Here is a 22,683-nt window from a genome sequence, read left to right as displayed (position 1 = left end):
TATGCGTGCAGAAGTTATAACAATTTCCCTAGAACAATCTATAAATTGAGGGCAGAATTTGATCTAGGATGCCTAATTCATTCATTTCAGGTAAGGATAATTATTCATCTTAAATCTGTGAAATAAAATTTTCTGCACTTTTTAAGACTTCTGAAAGAAAACAATTAAAATTGTTTCCTTAGATATTAAGAGGTGAGGTTCAAAGAAGAGAATGATTATAAAGCACTTTGCAAACCTTAAAGCAAAATATAATTGAAAGTCAAAACTTAAAGCACATTTATCTGTGTCTGTCTGTCTGTCTATCTATCCATCTCTCTCTTTCTCTCTCTCTATCTATCTCTATTATGAGCCTTTAGTCAGTAATGCTCCAGTCTGGTGATGACTTGATTTTCTGAGTCTTCCTTCTACTGCATTCCTGTGGACTTCAAGCACAGTTTACAGAGAAATATAGAGGTGTGTTGGTAAATATTTAACAGACCAGTGGGAGAAAGGGAATGTATTTATTCACACTTCTAACTTTTAGTTTGCTCGATATCTGAGTGTAGACAATCAACCAAATAGTAAAGACAGAAATGTAAGAAAACAACTGGTCTGGCTATTTCACTTCACTTCAGAGAAGGCCATTTTTAGCATACTATCTAAATTTTTTTTAAGACATTAGGTTTAAGTAATGTAAAGGGAAATATTTTTTTTCCATTTTACTTAATTAAAGGCTTCAGAAAGTAAATCTTTTGTGCGTCTGTTATTTGTGTATCTCTTATTTCTAAGTTATAAATAAATTTAACAATGAACTTTTTTTTTTGCAAAGCAAACGGGGTTAAGTAGCTTGCCCAAGGCCACATAGCTAGGTAATTATTAAGTGTCTGAGACCGGATTTGAACCCTGTGTTCCTGACTCCAAGGCCGGTGCTTTATCCACTATGCCACCTAGCAGCCCCTACAACAATGAACTTTTGAAAGCAGATTAAGAGCTGGGTTCAGCACACTCTGCTTGGTTCCCATCTACTTTCCAATAATTTCATCAACTACCCCCCTTTACACATTTTCTTCTACTTAAATTTCTTTGCTAGCAGCTCTTTATACAATATTCCATCTCTCCTTTGTCCAAGCCTTGTACATGGTTCCCCATACCTGCAACATATTACCTTGCTCACACCTGTCTCTTGGAAAACCTAGCTTCCTTCGGAGTACAACTAAAAGGTTCCTTCCTACACAACCCCTTTCCTGAACTCTCTATTTTTTTCCCACTGACTCTGTACAATTTGTTAGGACAAAGTTGCCTCTGGGAATTGACTTGTCCCAACTTCTCTGATAGCATGTCAAATACAGTCTGGGCTTCCAGAGTTGGTGAGTGCCTAAGATTATATCACTAAACCTTGATGACTACAATGGTTTCCAAATGATGAAGAAGACAACCCCAGAGAAGCCCCATGCTATTAAAGGAAAGTAAATCTTCCTTAGTTAAAAGTTCAATGACTTGTGAGCTCTTCATTTTGTCCTAATGACAATTGAAACTAGAAAAATGTCAGCATTAAGGACATACCAACAATTGTATATTTATGGTCTATGCTTATTTTTATGCACATATGTGGTCTTTCCCACCACTTAGTAAAATATATATTTCTTGAGGGAAGGGATTGTTTCATCAATCACCAGACTTTTATTCAATATCGCATTAGGTATGTGAGAGGTGAGAGGGATGCAAAAACAATGAATGAACCAATCCTGACTTCATAGGACCTTACAATAAAATAAAATAACTAATAAGGAGGTATATCAAGAAAGAGTATAAATGCAAATATATGAATAATAGTGAAATACAAGACATTTTGGGAAGGAGGGAACTAGCATTTGTAAGTCTGAGGAAAAAATTCATATGCAAGGTACTATCCCCAGCACAGTATCTTTATCAGGGATTTGTAAATGTTTACTTTTGGTTTTAATTTGCATGATCTGAACTCATTTCCACTAACATAATTCAGATTCAAATACTTAAATAAAAGGTTAAGTTTTAGCTTAAAAAGATTCAGAAACACATTCTCTAAAAGGAGCAGGATAAAGTTAGTACATACCTCAGGGGCTGAGCTGATAGGAAGCTGAGACATAAAGTTGGGAAGAAGAAAGGCAGGGCAAAGGAGCAGATTTAAAAAAAAAGAAAATATAAAGAAAGAAAATAATGTTATTAGGAAAAAGAAGATACATATATTCACGTCACACACACATATAAGTAATGACTTTAATAGATTAAAACTATCCTGAGATTTTAGGATTCCCTGCATATTGTCTTAAAAAGTACTTTTAATACATTTTCTTGAATTTCACAACTCTCTTGAGGTTGATACTACAGCTATCTTTATTTTCATTTTACAGATGAGGAAACTGAGGATTACAGAAGTTAATTCATTTGCCTATGGTCAATAAAACTGCTAAGTATCAAATATGGGACTTGAACATACATTTTCCTACTCCAAACCCAGCCCTCCACCTTGGTGGTGAAAAGATAAATAATGACAAACTATTTTAACCTAATTTAGTTCTTTGTGGAGGTGGGAGGTTATGTATAGAGAACTTTGCATATAATGTCAGATTCAGTCAATATGTTACTTCATTTTGCTGAAATGTTTTTTCTTTTTTCCTTTAGTATTATAAGAAGATGGCACTCTGGCAGGATGAGGAGGAGGGGAATGAAGTATAAAAACAGATATCAACAAAAGCCACAAAATGGGGAAAAAATTTAAAATGAAAGATTTTCTTTACTGTATTTGATCCTTTTTATGAGAAAAGAAACATAAAGGTAGTCAGAGTAATACAAAATTTCAGAGTTGTTATTCACCTGTAGACAGAAAGGAATGCACACATTCTAGTCATGGTGCACCAGTCTGAACAGATGTGGCTACCATGAAATTGATTCAAATGAATATTCTTTCTAAGTCTCATATTTGTAAAACTGACAAACTCCAAAAGGGTAGCAAGAGAATGGTAGGTCTTTTCAGAGAAGGATTATAATTGGACTATATTGTCAAAGTCAAGTGGATTAATTATTCTGCAAATTTGATCCCCTGTGAGTATGCACATATTTCACTTTTATATAGCACTTCATGGTAACAAGGTCTCTATGTGTATTATTTAACATAATCCTAACAACAGCCACAAGAGAAGCCACAAAGCAGAGATAATGTTGGTGAATACCCACCATGAGGGAATGTCAAAGGTGCAATCCCCTCATTAGCCTTTCCAATGGACAAAGATAGCTTCATCCCCTGGAAGTAGAATTACCTCCCCATCCCCACCTCTTCAAACAGGGAATATGCAGCAGGATAGAGTCATTGCAGTGAGAAGGACTGTCAGTTATAACAAGGATATGCCTATTTTCAAATGTGACAGTAAGTAGCAATAGCTACTGTACCCTGGAATAGCCTCAAAAGGGAGAAAATGCTTGCTTGCTTTGGGGGTGGTATGTCTTTTCTCCATTCACCTGGGCAGAGTTTATAAGGGTTATATAGAGAATTACAAAGAAAAGAAGGGTTTAGGGTTATCTAACTCACCTAAACACTCTCCCTATGAAGTATAAAGTACCTGTTAATTAATAGGGAAAAGTCATCTGGAGATCAATATTTAGTGCATGGCACTAAAAGCTATTTCAAAACATGCTACAAAAATAAAATTGAAGTCAATATAAAGGGTACTTTCATAGCCTGTTAGAAATATATTAGGCTAATGTTGCACCTGGTAGTCAGAATGATCTGAATTTAAATTTTTCAGACACTTGCTATGGCCAAATGATTTAATTTATTTAAGCCTCAGTTTCCTCAAATGTAAAAAGAGTTTAAGAGGACCTACCAACAATCACATGACATAACACAGGAAGAATTTGATAAACCTTAAAAGTCCTATGTTCTGTTTTTTTTTTATTTTCCTTAGTCCTTCCCCCCACCCTTAGTTTTAATTCTTTCACAACATGCCTAATATAGAAATATGTTAAGCACTCTTGTATATGTACAATTTTTACCTGACTGATCACTGCCATGGGAAGGGGGTAGGGAAGGGAGAATGGTAGAAAAATGTGGAACTCATAAATTGGCAAATGGATGAATGTTGAAAAGCTACATTTTGCACATAATTGGAAAAATAAAAATTTTATTAAAAAAGTACTTTGTAGGGCACTAAAGCAACTTGAAGCTTTTCATTGTACTGAAATGGCACTCTACTGGATTCGATTCTCATGATATCATGGAAAAATAAATTTTATTAACTTTGCAAATAGGTAAACTACATGATGAAAGATGATTATTAAAAATGCATATTTTATTTATGCAAATATTTCAAGGGGATTAAATGGAAACAAGAATTTATCATTTATTTTTAATTTATATATTTAGAGAGGAGGATTTTAACCACCTCAATTTGTCTTTGATTGTCTTCCTGTTAATAGTAAGCCTCTTGTTGATAATAATTAGAAGCAATAGTAAATAATTGTCCATTTCTTGTGATCCATGTCACTTACAACAATGGCAGAAAGAGTAGAATATTTTAATTGTGATGCTGAAAAAAATTATTTTTACAACTTTTCTATTATTTTCTTTTATCTAAATTGGATTGACTTTGAGCATAGCAACTTAAACAAAGCCATTAGTTTAATTTATGAAACATTAAAGGCTCTATTAAAATTTACAAATGCCCCTTTATTTTCAAAAAGAATATATTAGAACAATGCAATGCATTTGCATAGTGACAAATCAACCCAAATTGTTGATATTCAATATATTGTTTTGGCCTAGGTTTTTGTCAAATGATAAATATGTAGTATTTGATTGAATTCAGTGTTTATTTTGATGACCTCATCTCTGTTGGTGGAATTTAATTCTTCTCTTAGATTTATTTGATAAGAAACTGAAAACAAGGAAAACCTTCACTCCTCCCAAACCAATTTGTCTTCCAAAAACAAGAGAGACTGCTTTGTAATAACTGAGGAAAAATATTCATTTGCTATAATATATTGCATTTGATATAATTTTATTTTAAATGGTATATGTAAGTTTTTTGTAATTAGGACTGCATGAAGTGATAATAACTAAATATTTGTTAACCAATAAAGCTATTCTTGGTAATAATAAACTATTTTTTTCTCAAAATTGTCTAATCCCCTCTGTTTAATTAAAGTATTATAACAACTATTCTTTTTTCTTAATATTTCTTATAATGAAAGTTATATGCTAATGTTTTTTGATGTATATTAAGGCAACTATATTGAAAAGTCAAGGCTAAAACTTACTATTCACTATTAAAACTCAAGTTTTAGCTTTCTGTATATTTTATGTTTTCTATCTTTGTGAAGATAATCAAGACTATGTGAATGATTCATTGGAGGAGGCTAGGAAAGCAAATTCTGAGTTTCTGGCATAGAAAAGGATTGGGTCTCCTTTATATTGCCTAGATAAGGACTATCAAGTCAGCAGGATTAAATAATTAGTTAAATAACCTGAAAAGATTGAATAAAGGTTGTTTTGTTGTTCTGTTTTCTTTACATTCAATAAGGAACATATTCCACCCCATGACCAGTATAATCCAGAGTTAGTTCAGAACTGATAGCTCCTATGAAGCCTGTGAGACATTAGACTAGGGAGCAAGGGGGACATCTTATCTTCTTTACTTTTCTTTAAGGCACAAGTCTGAAACTGGGGGACGAAGGAGAGTGAATGGCCCTTCTCCCAATATCCCTCATTATCTATCAGTTTGCAGGCTTGGTTTCACACCACCAAAGATCTGGTAAAGAACTGACAAGATAAGGGAGACTTTATAACTTCTTTTGCATTTTAATTGTCTTACTATGATATTGTGGCATTATGGGTACCAAGGGATTAGACCTGAAAGAACGAAAAAAAATCTAAATGGGTGACTCAACAGGATAAAATTGTGAAGAATTTACTATTTTAACATTTTATTAATATTTCACTTCAGTCCAAGTAGAAACCCAAGGAGGAAAAGGGGAGAATTTTAGCTACTGAGTGGCCTTGTTAAGGGTAAAGAATAATTTTGGGCATTCAGATTTTCAATCTCTACAAAGTATAGAGGTACAGAGGAAGAGTTTGAGTAGACTGAAATCAGGTGGTTAATTCCCATATTGCATTGCTGATTACTTCAAATTTTTTGGCTGAATTTCTTGGCATGTAACTATATAAACAATCCAAGTTAATTCTATAAAATGCAAGTATTTACTTAGACCAAAGAACATACTAAACATGTAAAAGTCATGAGGATGAATTTTCTTGTCTCGTACATTAGATACCATTGTTTAATTGTCCTAATTTAAAAAAGAAAAAAAAATCTTGAGTCTACTGTTTTTCTGAGGAAATCTGGTCACCTTAAGATATACTGAGTAACTACTAAATGCATAACAATACTTTTAACAATATAACCATTACACAATTTTATTAAAAACATTTCTAATTTTCACCTGAAATAATCATTCTTTTATTACTAAATTACTCCATAATGCTTTAGAAAAGAATGTCTTTTTGTTAATTGTTGGTTTCTACATTTGGACAAACTACATTTTAAGAATATTAGAAATTGGGTCTGTATTACTCCAGCCTTTTGGTTAGTAAATGATCCAACCTTTTCCCCCATTTGATTCAGGTTAAGAAATAAAGATCTGAGCAAGATCTTCTAAATTGTTCTTTATTCAATCTAGGTGAAAAGTCATTAAAACAAATGTATGCTGTATATTTATACTTTGCCTATCTTAGCATCTCAAAATTCTTCACATTTCACACATATTACCTTATTGAAATTACACTGTAATTGTATGTTTTAACCTCATTGACTTAATATGAAAATGGAAATACAATATTGGAAAACCATACCAAGACACCCTCATCTTGGTTGCAGGGTGGGGATTCTGCAGATGCTGTCCGGACAGGAATGGGTCCTGTTAAAGAAACATTGGATAGCCGCCTTCTCCTCACACCAGTACAGTTGTTAGGGATCTTAAATGCACATCTCTTATGGTAATTCAGGCCACATCCTGGAAAAAGAAGAAGAATATCCCACCTTTTAAAGGTTATCCAACACTACATAAAAAGATATAAGGAATAAATTGATTTTAAATACTACTTTATGAATTTTCCTTGGAGCTAATTCATATATATAAATCTGATATTATACTTTGACAGTTTTCTTTTGTAGAGTTTTATTGATGTGTTTTAACAGTATAAACATTTACAAGAGTATTCAACTTCATCTCAAAAAATATAAGAAAAAGTAATATAGTAACTTTATCTGAAAGTACACCCATTATTTAAAATCTCTAATTCCTCCTACCCCTACAAAATCAAAAAATATCAGCAATTATCCAGAAGGGAAAAAAAGAAAACAAAGTTTCTTGCACTGAATATCTATATTCAAGTAATATAAATTCCTTTACTGGATGTGTATTCTCCACACACACACACACACACACACACAAATTTATGTGTGTGTGTATATATATAGATGAATAGATAGATATATAGATAGAAAGGTATAAGGATATATGTTATATATGTATGTATAGATATCCAGTACTCAAATTTTTTCTCTGTACTCTGTGTATATATATGTATTTTATGTCATATATGAATATGTATGGATGGATATAATTCTATAGTCAAATTCTGTCATATTACTGTAATGGATTTTTGACATTGTGAACTTGCTCCAACAAAGCCAGGTTATGTGGTTAGAAATTGAAAATCAGAGTACTTGAGAACAGAGAACCAGAGTAGGATTCAGTGACTACTATTTTAAAATATTCATGGTCCTACTTGAAGAGCTCAGGGCTCTTAGCAATTTGCTTGAATTCAACCTTGCTTCTGCCATTGTTAGAATAGTCCTGAATGAGAATAAATTATGAAAGTTCTTCTCTTTGTATGTGTAATTAGAGAATTATTTTGTGATTGTAGGTCACATTGGAAGTTTGCTTATAGTAAACATGCCTCAAAATATTACCAACTAAATTACTACTAAGCTATACTTGAATTTGTCACTTTTTTGCCAGTATGTTTACTTATGGTCAATCCCTAAGTGCCTAAGTTAAGTAGGATTCCTTGCCTGTAAATTTCTTGGAATTTGAATTTAGGTGACTCCACTGGTAAGTTGTATTGATATACAGAAGACATCCATTGTCATCTGGTAAGTAGTTCAGTTCATTTTTAACTCCATGTCATTTATTTACTAATTAATTTCTTCCATTTAAAGATTTGTGAGAGTTCTCTCTCTCAAAGAAAAAGACGGGGGAAAATAAGAAAATTCTCAATTCTCACTAATCTATATAACCAAAATATTTTTTGAAACTTAATTTGAAAATTAGAATGCTGGGAGAGGGACTGATATTAATTCACTATAAATAAAAGAAATGGACAAAGAAAGATACAGTATTTGAAGATCTCTTTTGGTATCATAAGTAAAAATTTCTGTGTAGGAATCAAAACAATGCATATACCTTTTTAAGGAATAAGAAAGTTTTATATCCTGATAAACCAGTATCAAAGATGGTAAACATTTTCACTTAAAAAAGAGATGAGGAATAAGTTTCTTTTATTGCACAAAACTTATTCTTTTTCTTAATATAAAATTATAAGGGAAAATTAAAGGGAATATTCACAAAATTCAAGCTTTAAATAAGATATTCAATTCAGAATATTAGATTGAGAAAAAAACATGAATCATGGGTAAGAAAGACATACTGAATAATTCTTTTCCCCTTAGCATGATGCGGCAGAGGTAAGATTATCTTAAAATAATTCATGGGAAGGTTATCATGGCATATATATATATATATATATGTATATATATATATACAAACATACATGTGAGTATGTAATATGTATAATAAAACTTACAATTTTAGACATCCTTAAATTATTCAATATGCAATACATTTTTTGCTACAGTTATTTATTTTTTATGATTTGGGATTGAATTTACAAGATTTTAATTCATATTCTCTATTTTTTCCATCAAAAATTGTGCTTTTATCATATTAGATGTTAGGTAAGCTCAGACAAATTGTCCATTTTTCCTACTCAAATCTGCTTTACAGCCTATAGGTTTGAATTATTTTCACTTTTTTAAAATTATTCCATTTACATGTACTTTTCCTTAATCTGTCTTACACATAATCATACCCTAGTACCAAGAAAAAAAATTAAACAAAGATCACAATCAAATTGTTCAGTACATATCTATATAGTCCACAAAACAAATTTCCCACCATTGTTGCTGTTCAGTCATTTTGAGTTGTGTACAACACTTTGTGACCCCATCTAAGTTTTTCTCAGCAGATAGTAGGGACGTTTACCATTTTCTTCTCCAGTTCATTTTACAGATGAAGAACCTCTGAGGCAAACAGGATTAAGTGACTTGCCCAGGGTCACACACTATTCCCACATCAGCCATGCCCAAAAATGTATCTATCTGCATTTTAAGAGTAGTGGTATGTTCATCTTCACTCTCTTTTGGTCTTTTAAGATCATTACTTTATAAAAAGAGAAGTTATGGGGGGAGGAATAGAGTTGGTAAAGGGTAGGAAAGAAAAAGGCAATTCAAACATATCTCAGTTTTTAAGGGACATAACCTACCTTCACATTTAAGTCCTTGTCGGACAAGTCCCCATAACATTTCTCCACAGTGGTCACAGAAGGCAGGAGCCCGGTATGAATGAACAAATAATGCATGAGGTCGGATCTGAAAATCTTCACAGGTGGCAGAAGCTGTAAACAGTGAAATATAAGATGAATGAATACAATGGCAAATGTAAAGTCATCTTGTGAATGGTTAACTGAGATCTTGAATAAAATAATCTTCATCTTAACCATTAGACTGTTAATTAGGAACACATTTGACTCACCGGAGTTTCACCTCCTTCTCTGCTTATTTTTTTTTTTCTTTAAGGACTGAGATGTAAATACAGTGGGAAATAACTATAGTGCAAACAGTAAAGGCAGGAAAAGAAACTTGGAAAATCTCTGAACAGGAAAACCAGTTTCTGAATATTTGAATTGCCATATTAGACTACTAAATAATTTTCTGTTTTCAAAGAATTTCACTTATATTGACTGTCCTTTATGCAGGTTGCACAGCCTGTCCTCCATTCTTAGAATACACTCCACTTTTAATTGTCTCTTAGAATTTCTAGTCTTTTGTAAACTTATTTCAAATACCACCATCTAATCACCTTACATTTATTTTTGTGAAAAATTGTGTACATGTTGTTTCCTCTGATAAGATTATAAGCTTACTGAGGGCAGGGATTATTCCATTATTGTTTTTGTATTACTAAAAGTCTAGTGCACTAGGTGCTTTTCTGGCTGATTCATTGTTGTCAAACAAAATATATTATTTTTTTAAAAGGAGGCTATAATTATGATTATAAAGATGGAGAAGTAAAAGGGTAGGAATTTCTAGCATTCTGCTAAGGAAGTCAGAATTTTTGGAAAATGTTAGCTTATTGCAGCATGCAGTAGCCCAACAAGGTTTTGTCATAGCATAGCTAGGTTGTGTAAACTCACTTAGATTTACACAAAACACTGTGAGTCCTTCCATACTGGAAAGGAAATGATATTATAAACCACATATTATCTGTTTTGTAGAGTGTCTTTATGCATGTCTGTGTATTTATCAGGCCCATATACAGATTTATAAAGTCATTTCTTTAAAAACAGAACTTGTTTTCATTTGATGGCCTCACTGCTAAATTCATTATTATTCTATGTTTCAAAATTATCATTAATGTGCACTTTAGTCTACCCAGAGAGACCTTGCTAAGAATTTTCAAATGATTTCCGAAGATGGGATAATCATCATATTCTGAAAACTAAACACTGATGAATAATTATGATACAGACTAATGCTTCCTTTTTATGGAGGGAATAAAATGAAAAAAAAAACCCAAACCAAACTACAGTCTACTCTTTGAAACACACCTGATTATTATCTGTGGCTACATAAACTTGTTCAGTCAATTTATTCCCTTCCCCCTCATACTCTAAAAAAATAAAATTTACACAGAAATAACTAGATTTCCATATACACACATTCACATGAATGCCACTCCAATAATATCTTTTGGCCAAAATCTTGGATAATGGTGAGGGAGTTTCTACCAGACAATAATGGCACTGGCACTTAAAGGAGGATCATGTCCAAAATTTAGTTTTGCCAAAAGAATGAATCAAATGTAATATTAAATGTGGCAGTGATTTAAAAGCAGCACTTTCTAATGAAAACTGAGCATAAGGAAGGTGTTGCTGTATCTTGCTTTGTGAGAAATGAGATACTGAAATCCTCAAATCATGCCTGATAAAATAAAATGCATCTGGCTGAAAGTCGAGCCAAGTTGTTGAAGTTGCCAGGATAGAGGAAAATGATTTTTTAAAAAATACTTTTTTTTTGGAAGCAGCCAATCATCTGAGAAGAGAGGAAAATGAAGGTCATTCAGGAAGGTCATTCTATCTGTTCCATTCTCTGGTAGATCCTCCATGAGTACTTCTTAATTTTCTTAGGAGAATCCCTGTGGATGCAAATCCTCTCTTTAAAAGTAACCTCCAGGGGCAGCTAGGTTGCTTAGTGGATAGTGCCTTGGAGTCAGGAGTACCCGAGTTCAAATCCTGCCTCAGACACTTAATAATTACCTAGCTGTGTGGCCGTGGGCAAGCCACTTAACCCCATTGCCTTGCAAAAACTAAAAAAAAAAATAAAAAAAAGTAACCCCCTATAAATTAAGTAGCATGTTGGTGCCTCCAAAATATTTAGAAACCAAATGTAGATAATCATTCAATTTAATTAATATGGATTCACTGCCTTTTTCAGAAATAGCAACAGCATATGAGATAAGACATTGAAAAATAAAATGGGCCATTTAAAACAGTTCTTAATCTTTAATTTTTCAAGGAGACCTTTCACAATCTGGTGAAGTCTATCAGAATGATTTTTAAATCAATAAAATCTATAGGATTTATATCGAAATGTTATCCATTTTTAAATAAAAAGTTCACAGACTACAAATTAAAGAAACATATTTTAGTAGGTACAGATCAAGCAGGTCATAGAATTTTATCAGTGGAAGTGATTTTAATCCATTCATTCTAAGTTCTTCACATTATACATGAAAACCAGAAAAATGGCATGCCCAAGGTTATTCAATTATTCTACAGCAGATTCTGGATAAAATTCAGGGTTTTTAAATAATGACGATTGTTAAATATGGTTGTATAGATATGCTAGATTTGGGTCCAAATGACCCCTCTGACACAGTAACTTTGTGTCTGTTTGCAAAAGAATAGCACAAGGAATAATATTACTGAAAAAAATTAAAATTTGTTGATGTATTGACATTTCCAAAGAATGAGTCTAAAATTGGTGTTTCCTTCTAGACATTTAGGGCTTGACTAATTTCTTAGAAGCCATAGGGAAAAAGTATTAGGGTGGTGGTGAGATACAATAAGAACTCTTATTCATCTTTACAATGGAATTCTATTCCTATGTGTTCAACTTTGGTCAAATGAGACTATCCTCACCTTCAAACCCATGGCTCATGTTCACTGAGATTACAGATTTGTCTTGTGAATTCCTGCCATGTATCACATTTGCAAAATTACAAGAACAGACCATTCTCCATGAATGGGAAAAGTATCTGACTAGTCCTGAAATCTATTATGTCTTGCTTTCTGGCTTTATATCACTTATATTCAAAAGTTTACCATCTTTCCCTGTGAGGTTTTATTCATCCATGAATCAAATAAAGTCAGGTGTTGGGGAAATGATATTACAAACTTGCCAAAGCTGATAGCCAAAATACAGCTCTCCCAGTTTGTGTCAAAGAAGGGAAACAAGGGAAGGGCAATCAATCAAGTGCCTCAGTACTCTCAACTTCTAAATGACCTCAGAGGTTTCATGAAATTCTAGACCTATTATGTATTCAATGCTGAAGTATAGTATAACTGTAGTATGGATGAAGTCAAACTGGAAACTATCCTGAACAATAATGGAATCACTACAGCTATCACCAAAAACAAATTCTCAGGGAAAGAAACAATATAAAAGGTGGGAGTATTGGTTGTTTTGTTGTTTTTTTTTGTTAAAGAAAATATGGGGGTGGCCAGGTGGCACAGTGGATAAAGTGCCGGCCCTGGAGTCAGGAGTACCTAGGTTCAAATCCAGCCTCAGACACTTAATAATTACTTAGCTGTGTGGCCATGGGCAAGCCACTTAACCCCATTTGCCTTGCAAAATCAAAAAAAAATATGAAATGCTACTCTGATCTAGAAAGGGTAGAGTAGTATCTCAAATGCCTAAATTTGTCTTTGACAAATGCATTAATATTCAAGTTCATCTTTTAGAGTTTCAGTGACTAATGATGGAAAGGGAGAAGACATTGAGTAGAAGGGATATGAATAGTCTCAGAAGTAGTAATAGATTTTTAAAAAAAACAAAACTATTTCCTTGTAACCATTGACCTAAAAATGACCAGATGTGTTCAATTAACTAGTTCCAACACTCCCAAAAAAAGCATATTCAAATTTTTGAGTATGGAATGATCATAGAATTAAGCTAATTAGAAATAACATCTATTTTGCTACGGATGAGGAAATTGGGAACTGGTGAAGAAATTAAATAACTTGTCCAAGGACATAGTGACTAAGTGGCACTAATGGGATTTGAGTCCAAGCCTCTGATTCTCATTTTCACACTCTTTTCCAGTGAATTCCCCAAACTTGACCTTTAATATCTTTGCTCATGGAAAGGCTTCACATCATTCCAGCTTGCAGGCCAGGCCTTTCTCTTCTGTGAAGGAGAAAGGAAAACATTTTGGGGCCAATAACATTACATTTTTGGCATGTGAAGCTGGCTACAAATATACATTTTTCACTACTGTATGTGATTTGGTTTGAAATGTTCTATGAGGCAAAGTTATGTCTTTTTGTCATAAAATGTGTTGCCTAACATCAACTGTTGTATTGGAAAAGTACTTTTAGTTTCTTTGAGGACTGTTGTTATACAAATACCAACTGAATACTCAATGGTATTTTCCATATCCACCTTGACAATATTGCTTTAGACATTTCTTCAGATTACTTGGGAAAGACACAAGCAATTAAAGCCTGAAGAATTATAATGCCAAAAAAAATGTGGCAAATAAGTTTGTTTTTCCTTTTGCAAGAGAATTAACATTCACAAGCAGCTAGCACCCTTGACTTACGTTTAAATGCCGTATTTCTAAAGTTCAATTTTAATATTCTTCTGTTAATTTTAGAATAATTAAATACATTTTAAAAATAAAACCTACAGAGTATGGTAAGGTTTTTATGTTCATTTGAAATCAAAACACAACATCCATTCATTATAAATTTACCTGTTCTGTACCCTGGGGGAAATCAACATTAGCTGAGTTTATGCATGCTGTCTCAACTAATCACAAAATTGCACTTCAGAGATAATCACTTAGGATCAGAAAACAAAGTGAATACTGTAATTCAAGCTCATTTAAGTGTTGGAACCAAAATGGACTGATAAGAATAGGCATATGAAAGTGTCCCTTAGTCTGGAAGGCAGCAACAATGTGATATCTGCCACTCTTTTATCATCAGTCAATCCCAACTAAATTAAAATCACGTAACAGGCATACAAATATAATAGGCCCTTTGCACTTATATTTGTGTCTTTTTGATTTGCTCTATTCACAGTCCATTGTTATGCTCTAGTGTGCATGAGAAGGGAAATTGACATGCTTTACTTGGACACTGTAATTGCGCCAAAAATCCTCAGATAATCAGTAGTTCCTTTAAAGTTCATTATAAATTGCTGCATAAAATAGAATAAAAAACTGTTTGGTTCTTCCTATAAAAAATGAAACTAAAAACAAAATAAAGAATCTTAAGAGGCCAAACTTTCATATTTAATAGATTATTTTTTCCCTTCAATTTTTAAGGGCAATTTAAGTAGTGCATTGATTCTGGGGAGCAGAGATGTGTGTATGGTCAAAACAAAACTTAGAAGAAATACAGCAGTCTTCATAAATTCAAAGGTTTATCCAAGAGATATTAGGCTTTAGATCATATCTAGGATAGGAGGGAACTCAAGAGGATATCTAATACAAGTTCCTTATTTTACAGATTTAGAAACTGAGGTCAAGAATCATTATAGGTTTACTCAAAGTCACACACAGGTGGCATTTGGTTTCAGGTCCTTTGACTATATAGAACCACTTACTCTGTATCATACTACCTATTCTGTCTGGTCAATGAGAACAGAGCTAGGATCACTGGGCAGAAGGTACAAAGAGGCAAAACTAGGTCTAATGGTAGGAAAAAATGAAACCAAAATTTTCTAAAGATTTGATCTCTCCGAAAATGGACATGGGTAATCTTAACATTTGAAATCTTTAAGTAAAGGCTAGATGAATATCTATATATGAGGTACATTGCTGAGAAGCAACATTTTCAGGCATGGGTCAGACTAAATATCCACTAATAACCTTACACCTGTGTAATTCTATGATTTTTAGTCACTATGACTTAGGGTGGATGTTTAAACTTTTCTATTTGTAAATTCATATTTTAAAATTGAAGAAATTCAACAGATCATCTAATCCAACATCTTACACAATTCCTGAAAATCTGTTATGAGATCCCTGACAGATGGTCATTTGGCTTCTGCCTGAATGCTTCCAGTGTCTAGGACAGTCACTATCTCCCAAACATATGATTCTATTTTTTAGGCCATGGTACTAAAGAATAGAATTTTTTTTCATACATACAGCCAAAACCCATCTCCCTATAGTTGCTTTTCATTTGTCTTATAAATGAAATGATACTTATTCAAGCACCAAGCACAGTGCCTAGTAAGTAAATGGTTAATAAATGCTTATTTCCTTTCCTTTCCCTTAAACTCTGTCCTCTTGCAGAATAAGGTGACTTCCACAAAGCAATTCATCATCTATTTGAAGATAGCTATTATGTGTCTCCTACAGATTCTCTCTAAATTCCAATTTTATTCAACTATTTCATTAAGGATCTGGTATCCACAACATTTTCCATATTGGTTACTTACTACTAAATTGTTAACATTTAAATATGATGCTGGGGACTAAACAAAATATTGTGTTTGAATTGAGCAGTATAAAATAAAATGGGCTAGAGCCTTCCTTTTTCTGACTAACAAATTTGTAATATTTAATTAACTTTCTGATGTTCACATCACCTTCTTGTTTATAGTGCCTTGTAGAAATTACTAAATTCAATAACAAAACAACAAATATACTCTTGTGCATAACTTGTTAAGAAACAAGTTTCTTTTGGTCAATAAAATATCCTGATTTAAATTCAAATCTACAAACATCATTAAGTATCTGCTATGGGCAAGATGCCATACTAAATACTAAGGATACAAAGATGTAAAATGACTCGAGGTCTACTCTCATGAAACAAACTGACAGATATGAAGAAAAAGCATACTTTTAAAAAGTAAAATATAAATTAAAATAGATGAAAAGCATAAGAGAGGTCAAACAGCATGACATGAGAAATGCCAGGAGGATGGGAACGCTTTTATAAGGAGTTCAAGGAAAAATTTCTTGATTGGATTTTGAAAGGAAATAAGTAGAAGTTGTTGAGTACATACTACAAATGAAGGAATAATCAAGACAAAGAAAGTAGGAAAGGGCAAGTTTAGTATAGAGAATAGTAAATGACTGAGTTTATTCTGAGCATAGATTTTGGGAATATATCTAGTGCAAAATTAAGAAATGTAATTTGGAGTCAGTTTAATAAATCTTAATTTCTACAAGTGAAGACACTGGTATATTTGTAAAGTGAGTTTAGCACTTGGAAAAAGAAAAAAAAAGGAAGCTTGGTGACCAGTTTTGACACTTATCACAGTAGTCCAGGTTAGATATGAAGAGGGTAATGAATTAAAGTGATAAAAAGGAGGGTTTATATATGTGAGATATTGCAGCAATTAAATTAATGACACTAAAAAATTGACTGGCTATGGGATGAGGGAAGAAAGTTCTAAGCTTGCAGAACTGGGAGAATTGTGGTGTCACAAGAGAGACGTGAAAGGTGATGAAATATGAAACCAAAACACACTTATAGACTCATAGATTAAGAGGGAGATGGGTTCTAAAGAGGTCTTTTTCAACTTCCTCTTTTGACAGATAAGGAATCAGTGGTTCAGAAAGCTTAATTGGTTTAAGCAGTATCAGTCAGTCAATTATTAACCAAGAGCCAGAACTTGAACCCAGGCATCCTCCCCTAGAAAGTTTTGAGTATTAGTTTTATGAATATGAGTCAATTTGAGTAAGATTTAATTGAGACATATCCAACAGGCATAGTTGAAACTGTAAAGCTAAAGTTCTGGGGAGAGGAATGGCCTAGAGATATAGATTTGGCTATCATCCTCAGAAGGGTAACACATGACATACTAAAGGATTTTAAAAGGTGTTAAGAAGTGAGTGTAGAAATAAAGGGGAAAAAACACAACTAAAGAAAGAACCTATGGGGAAGACCAAAATTAGGGATTAAAACTAACAACCAGGGAAATCAGAAGATGTCTTGCTTAAGAGGTGGCATTGAGCTAAGTCTTAAAGGAAGTAAATGATTCAGTGAGACAAAAATCAGAAATAGTGAATTCTAGACATGTTGGGGGCAGGCTATGCCAAAGTACCAAAACAGGAATCAGGATATTCTATTCAGAGAATTGGAAATGGGCCATTTTGACTGGAACACCAATTATATGTAAAATATAATGGAAATTAAGTCTTGAAAAATAAGTTGGAAACACTGTGAAATGACATTGAATATCCAGCAGAACAGTTTGTATTTTATCCTAGAGGCTATGGGGAGCCCCTGAAGCTTCTTGAGAAGAGAAATTACATGGTCAGATTTGCATTTGAGAAATATCCATTTGGTAATGGGAAGAGGCATTCTGAAAGGGGAAGTCTGCACCTGTTCATGCAGGAGTTGATGAGGGTCAGAACCAGAGTGCTGCTCATGGCAGGAGATTAAGGAGGAGTGTGAAAGATCCTGTAGCAGATTCAATGGGACCTGCCAACAGGAGGGGCATGAGGCACTCAAGGAAGAGTCAGAGGCAACTAAAAGGGAACTAAAAGGATAGTAGTGCCCTCAGTAGAAATGGTCAGTTAGGAAGAAAGGTGAATGGAGAGAGAGAGAATTCATTTTCTTGTGGCTAGCTTGATGATAACTAGTTCCCTCCCAGCTTAGTTATGCTGTCTTAAGGCCAAAGTCAGGCACCAAACCCCTATGTGAAGGAAACATTTACAAAATGGCAGCAAACAAAAGAGACTTCACTTTACTGATAAACACTTTGACAAGTCAAGGTCTTCACTATAAAATGAGAAAGAAAAGTAAGATAAAGGAAAAGAAAATTTGATTCAATTGTAAATAATCTCTTGCTTCAATATTGCTGAGGAAAATAAGAATTAATTTTCCTTAGACTATATATATATACATACATATATATATATATATATGTTGAATGTTGAAATGTTGAAAAAATTTTCAAAATATGTATTTGGAAAAATAAAATATCAATTAAAAAAAATAATTTTTCCTATTCCTTCCTAACCCCTCCCTTCCCCCAAAAATTCCCATAAAGAGTTATCATTTATATTAATATTTTTGTGAAAAAAATCATGAATTTTCCATGAAGCAGAAATACAATTAGATTAAAATACTGAGTTTTAAGTGTGCATTGTCTTTTTTGTTTTAATTATTTTTATTTTGTTAATATTTCCTAGTTATATGTAAAGATTTTAACATATTTTTTAAAATTTTGATTTCACTCCCTTCCTCCTGCTTCGCTGTCCTCTTTGAGAAGGCAAATAATTTGATATTGATTATACATATGAAGTCATGAGAAAAATATCCATAATATTCATATTGCAAAAGAAAACACAAAAGTAAAATTAAAATGTTTAAAAAATATTAGCACTCTATATTCAGAATTTATCAGTTCTCTCTGAAGGTGGATAGTATCTTTCATTATGGATCCTCTGGCATTGTCTTGGATAATTGGTTTAATCAGAATAGTCAACTTTTTCACAGCATATCAGTCTTAGAATATTGCTTTAACTGTGTAAAACGTTCTCTTGGTTCTGCTCACTTAGCTTTCCCTAAGTTCATTTAAGACTTCTCAGGTTTTTCTGAAATCTTCTTGCTTGTAATTTCCTCTAGGACAAGAGTATTTCATCATAATCACATATAACAACTTGTTCTGTCATTCTCCAATTAATGGATACCCATTTGATTTCCAAAGCTTTGCAATCAAACTAAAAGAAATGTTATAAACAGTTTTGTACAATAGGCCATCTCATAGATATATACACCAAGTAATTGTCTTATTGCCTTTTACTTCTAAAGGATTCTAAAGAAACCAGGAAAGAGGCCTATCTCTTCTCTTTCTCACTCTTTTGTCTGCTTTAGATATTTAACTCTGCTAAAAACTAATTTCTCTATATCACGTTCTTGCTAATTTCCCCCCCAAAAGCTTCAAGACTGTCTACTGGATCTAATCACCAAAAGCTTGCTGAACTTAGAATGGAATTCAGTTTAATTTGCCAACTTTATCTTCTAGTTACTCCCCAACATGAACTCTCTGGTTTACCCAGTCCAATCCATTTTGTCAAAGGAGGTCATGTGCATTCTTAACTTACCTTATGCTGAACTTCAAAGCCACCTGGGATTCTTCATATTATTACTCACTTGTTTTGATTATATTCAACTTTTTTTGACCTCATGAAGGGTTTTCTTGGTTTACAAGAAACTGGAATGTTTGTAATTTCCTTCTCTGAGCTATTGTATATATGAGGAAACTGAAGGAAATATTGGGTTAAGTGACTTGCCCAAGGTCCTACAACTAGTAAGTGTCTGAGGCTGGATTTTTAACTCAGGACTTCCCAACTCCAGATCCTATGCTCTATCCATCAATTCCATTCCTCCACAAAGCCCTTCTTTATCTTTCCAACCTAGAGTAATCTCTGTCCCTAGGAAATGCCAATGCTCAGAATTATGCATTCTTGGGACAGATTTTTGATAAGATAAAAGAGGTAAAAAAGGAACAGAGTATGAATAATCAGTAGATCAAGACAAAGCTGCCTAGCAACCAAAGCAATGTCATAGACATAAGTAAAGCCATTATTCTAAAGAATTGAAAGAGATAAATCAACATGTGTGAGGAAATGTTTACTTCAGAAGTATAAAGCATAATTTAGAGAATTAAGGATTAGTCAATAGTTTACCTAAATCCATCAACCTCTAAGAAAGATCTCTCTTGTCCATCTCAATTTAGATAGATAAGAATTTTGGACTTTGAATTTGCTGGGCTATCCCTGTCCCCAATATTCCTTTGAAATGCACATTCTGACCAACATCTTATGTACTTCAAATACAGATTGCAACATAGATTTTCTATATTCATTTTCATACTTAATTCTATAGCTATTAACCAGTTCATGTGTAAGTTTATGCTTGTATTTGATATTTGATAACTGATGAAAGAAATACCCACAGTGATAAATCCATCTCAAATAAAATTTATGAGTAAGATACAAATATTAGTTTCCAGATTAACCACTGAAACATATTGAACCATAGTAAATTTATTTTATTATTTTTTTCCAATACCATGTAAAGGTAACTTTCAACATTCATCCTTTTGCAAACTTTTGAGCTTCATATTTTTTCTGACACTCTCCCTTCCCTTCTACTTCCCATGACAGTGAACCATCTGATATAGTTGTACATGTATAATTGTGTTTAGCATATTTCCATATAATCATGTTGTAAAAGAAAAAATAAGAATGAGGAAAAATGAGAAAAAAGGACAAAAACATAAAAAGGTTTTTTATGATTTTTAAAATTTATTTTCACATTTTTATTACAATAATATTGTTGTGAAAGAAAATATAAACCCCCTTCCCATCAAAAGATAGAGAAACCTCAAGAGAAATGAAGTAAGAGAAAAAAAGTGTCCTTCAGTCTATGTTCAGATAACATTGACTCTTGTCTGGGATGGGTTTTGTTCTTTATCATAAATCCATCAGAGAAATTGCTTCAATAGCTTTTCCCACAATTGCTGTTATCTATAATGTACTCCATTCTATTCCTCTCCACTCCCATTTTTTTCTATTCTTTCTTTCCTTTCATCTGTGCATGTTATTTACTTTCTGAGCCATTTCTAGTGAGAATGAAGGCTCACTTATTCCTCCTTACCTTCTCCCCTTCCATTCCATTGCAAAAGCTTTTTCTTGATTCTTTTATGTAAAGTATCATAGCCCATTCTTCTTCTCCTTTCCCTTTCTCCTAGTCCTTTCATTACTCATCCACTCCATCTTTATACCATATTATGCCATCATATTCATATGCCATATTATACCATTGCATTCAGCTCCATCCTGTGCCTTGTCTATATATGCCCCTTCTAATGGTTCTTATAAATGAGCAGAATCATATGAGATATCAGTATTTTCTTTCCATACAGGAATACAGGCAGTTCAAAATTCCTTATAATTAGTCCTTCTCACCCACCCTTTCTATGCTTCACCTGAGTCCTCTACTTAGAGATCAAACTTTTTGTGGGGCTCTTGTCATTTCAACAGGAAAGTTTGAAAGTCCCCTATTTCATTGAAAACCCTTCTTTTCCACAAAAAGAAATTTTCAGTTTTGTTGGGTAGTTGATTCTCAGTTGTAATCCAAGCTCTTTTACCTTCTGGTATATCATATTCCAAGCCCTTATGAAACCTTAAGTAGATGCACTTAAATTCTGTGAAACCCTGACTTTAGTGCCATGGTATTTTCTTTCTGTAGTAGTTTCTCTTTGACTTGGGAGTTTTGAGATGTCTCTGTTATTCCTGGATTTTTTTTTTGGGGGGGGGGTAATTTCTCTCTCAGGAGGTGATTAGTTGATTTCCTCAATTTCTATTTTACCCTCTGCTTCTAGGATATCAGGGTAATTTTACTGGATTATTTCTTGAAAAATGAAGTCTAGGCTTTTTTCCTGATTATGACTTTCAGACAGTCTAATAATTTTTAAATTTTCTTTTCTGGCTCTGTTTTCCAGGTCAGTTGTTTTCCCAATGTGATATTTCACATTTTCTTCTAGTTTTTCATTCTTTTGGTTTTGTTTTATTGTTTCTTGATTTCTCAAAAAGTCATTAGTTTCCTTCAGCTCCATTCTAAATTTGAAGGAGTTATTTTCTTCAGACAGCTTTCTTACCTCCTTTTCCATATGATCAATTCTACTTTTTAAAGCATTCTTCTCATTGGTCATTTGGACTAATTTCCAGTTGACCTAAATTGGTTTTTAACATGTTATTTTCTTCAGTATTTTTGTCTCTCTCTTTCACCAAGTTGATGACTTGATTTTCATGGTTTTCCTACATCTCTTTCATTTCTCTTCCCATTTTTCCTCTACCTCATTTACTTGCTTTTCAAAGTTTGTTTTTTTTTTAGCTTTTCCACAGCCTGAGACCAATTCTTATTTTTTGGGAGGTTTTGAATCAAGAAGCTTTTACTTTGTCATCTTCTGAGTGTGTATTTTGATCCTCTGTGGGACCAAAGTAATTGTCCATGGTCATATTCTTTTTCTTGTTTGTTTGCTCATGTCCTCAGCCTATGACTGATTTACCACA

General features: G+C 33.0%; 1 protein-coding gene across 5 annotated transcripts in view; it reads right to left on the bottom strand.

Moving 5' to 3' along the window:
- Positions 1–22,683, bottom strand: part of PRKD1 (protein kinase D1) — a 504,884-nt gene that overhangs the window by 101,249 nt on the left and 380,952 nt on the right. For 4 of the 5 annotated variants that reach the window (XM_074235395.1, XM_074235399.1, XM_074235400.1 and 1 more), the window contains 3 exons: positions 9,617–9,748; positions 6,863–7,023; positions 2,072–2,095 (listed from right to left, as the gene is read on the bottom strand). In XM_074235395.1, coding sequence (XP_074091496.1) covers positions 2,072–2,095; positions 6,863–7,023; positions 9,617–9,748 — 317 coding nt within the window. The remainder of the gene's footprint in view (positions 1–2,071; positions 2,096–6,862; positions 7,024–9,616; positions 9,749–22,683) is intronic. The other variant, XM_074235396.1, reaches the window with a different exon arrangement.

This window comes from Macrotis lagotis, chromosome 4 (assembly GCF_037893015.1).
Source record: "Macrotis lagotis isolate mMagLag1 chromosome 4, bilby.v1.9.chrom.fasta, whole genome shotgun sequence".
NCBI lineage: Eukaryota > Metazoa > Chordata > Mammalia > Peramelemorphia > Peramelidae > Macrotis > Macrotis lagotis.
Note: the sequence above shows the minus strand (reverse complement) of the source record. Positions and strands in the feature narration are given on the sequence as shown.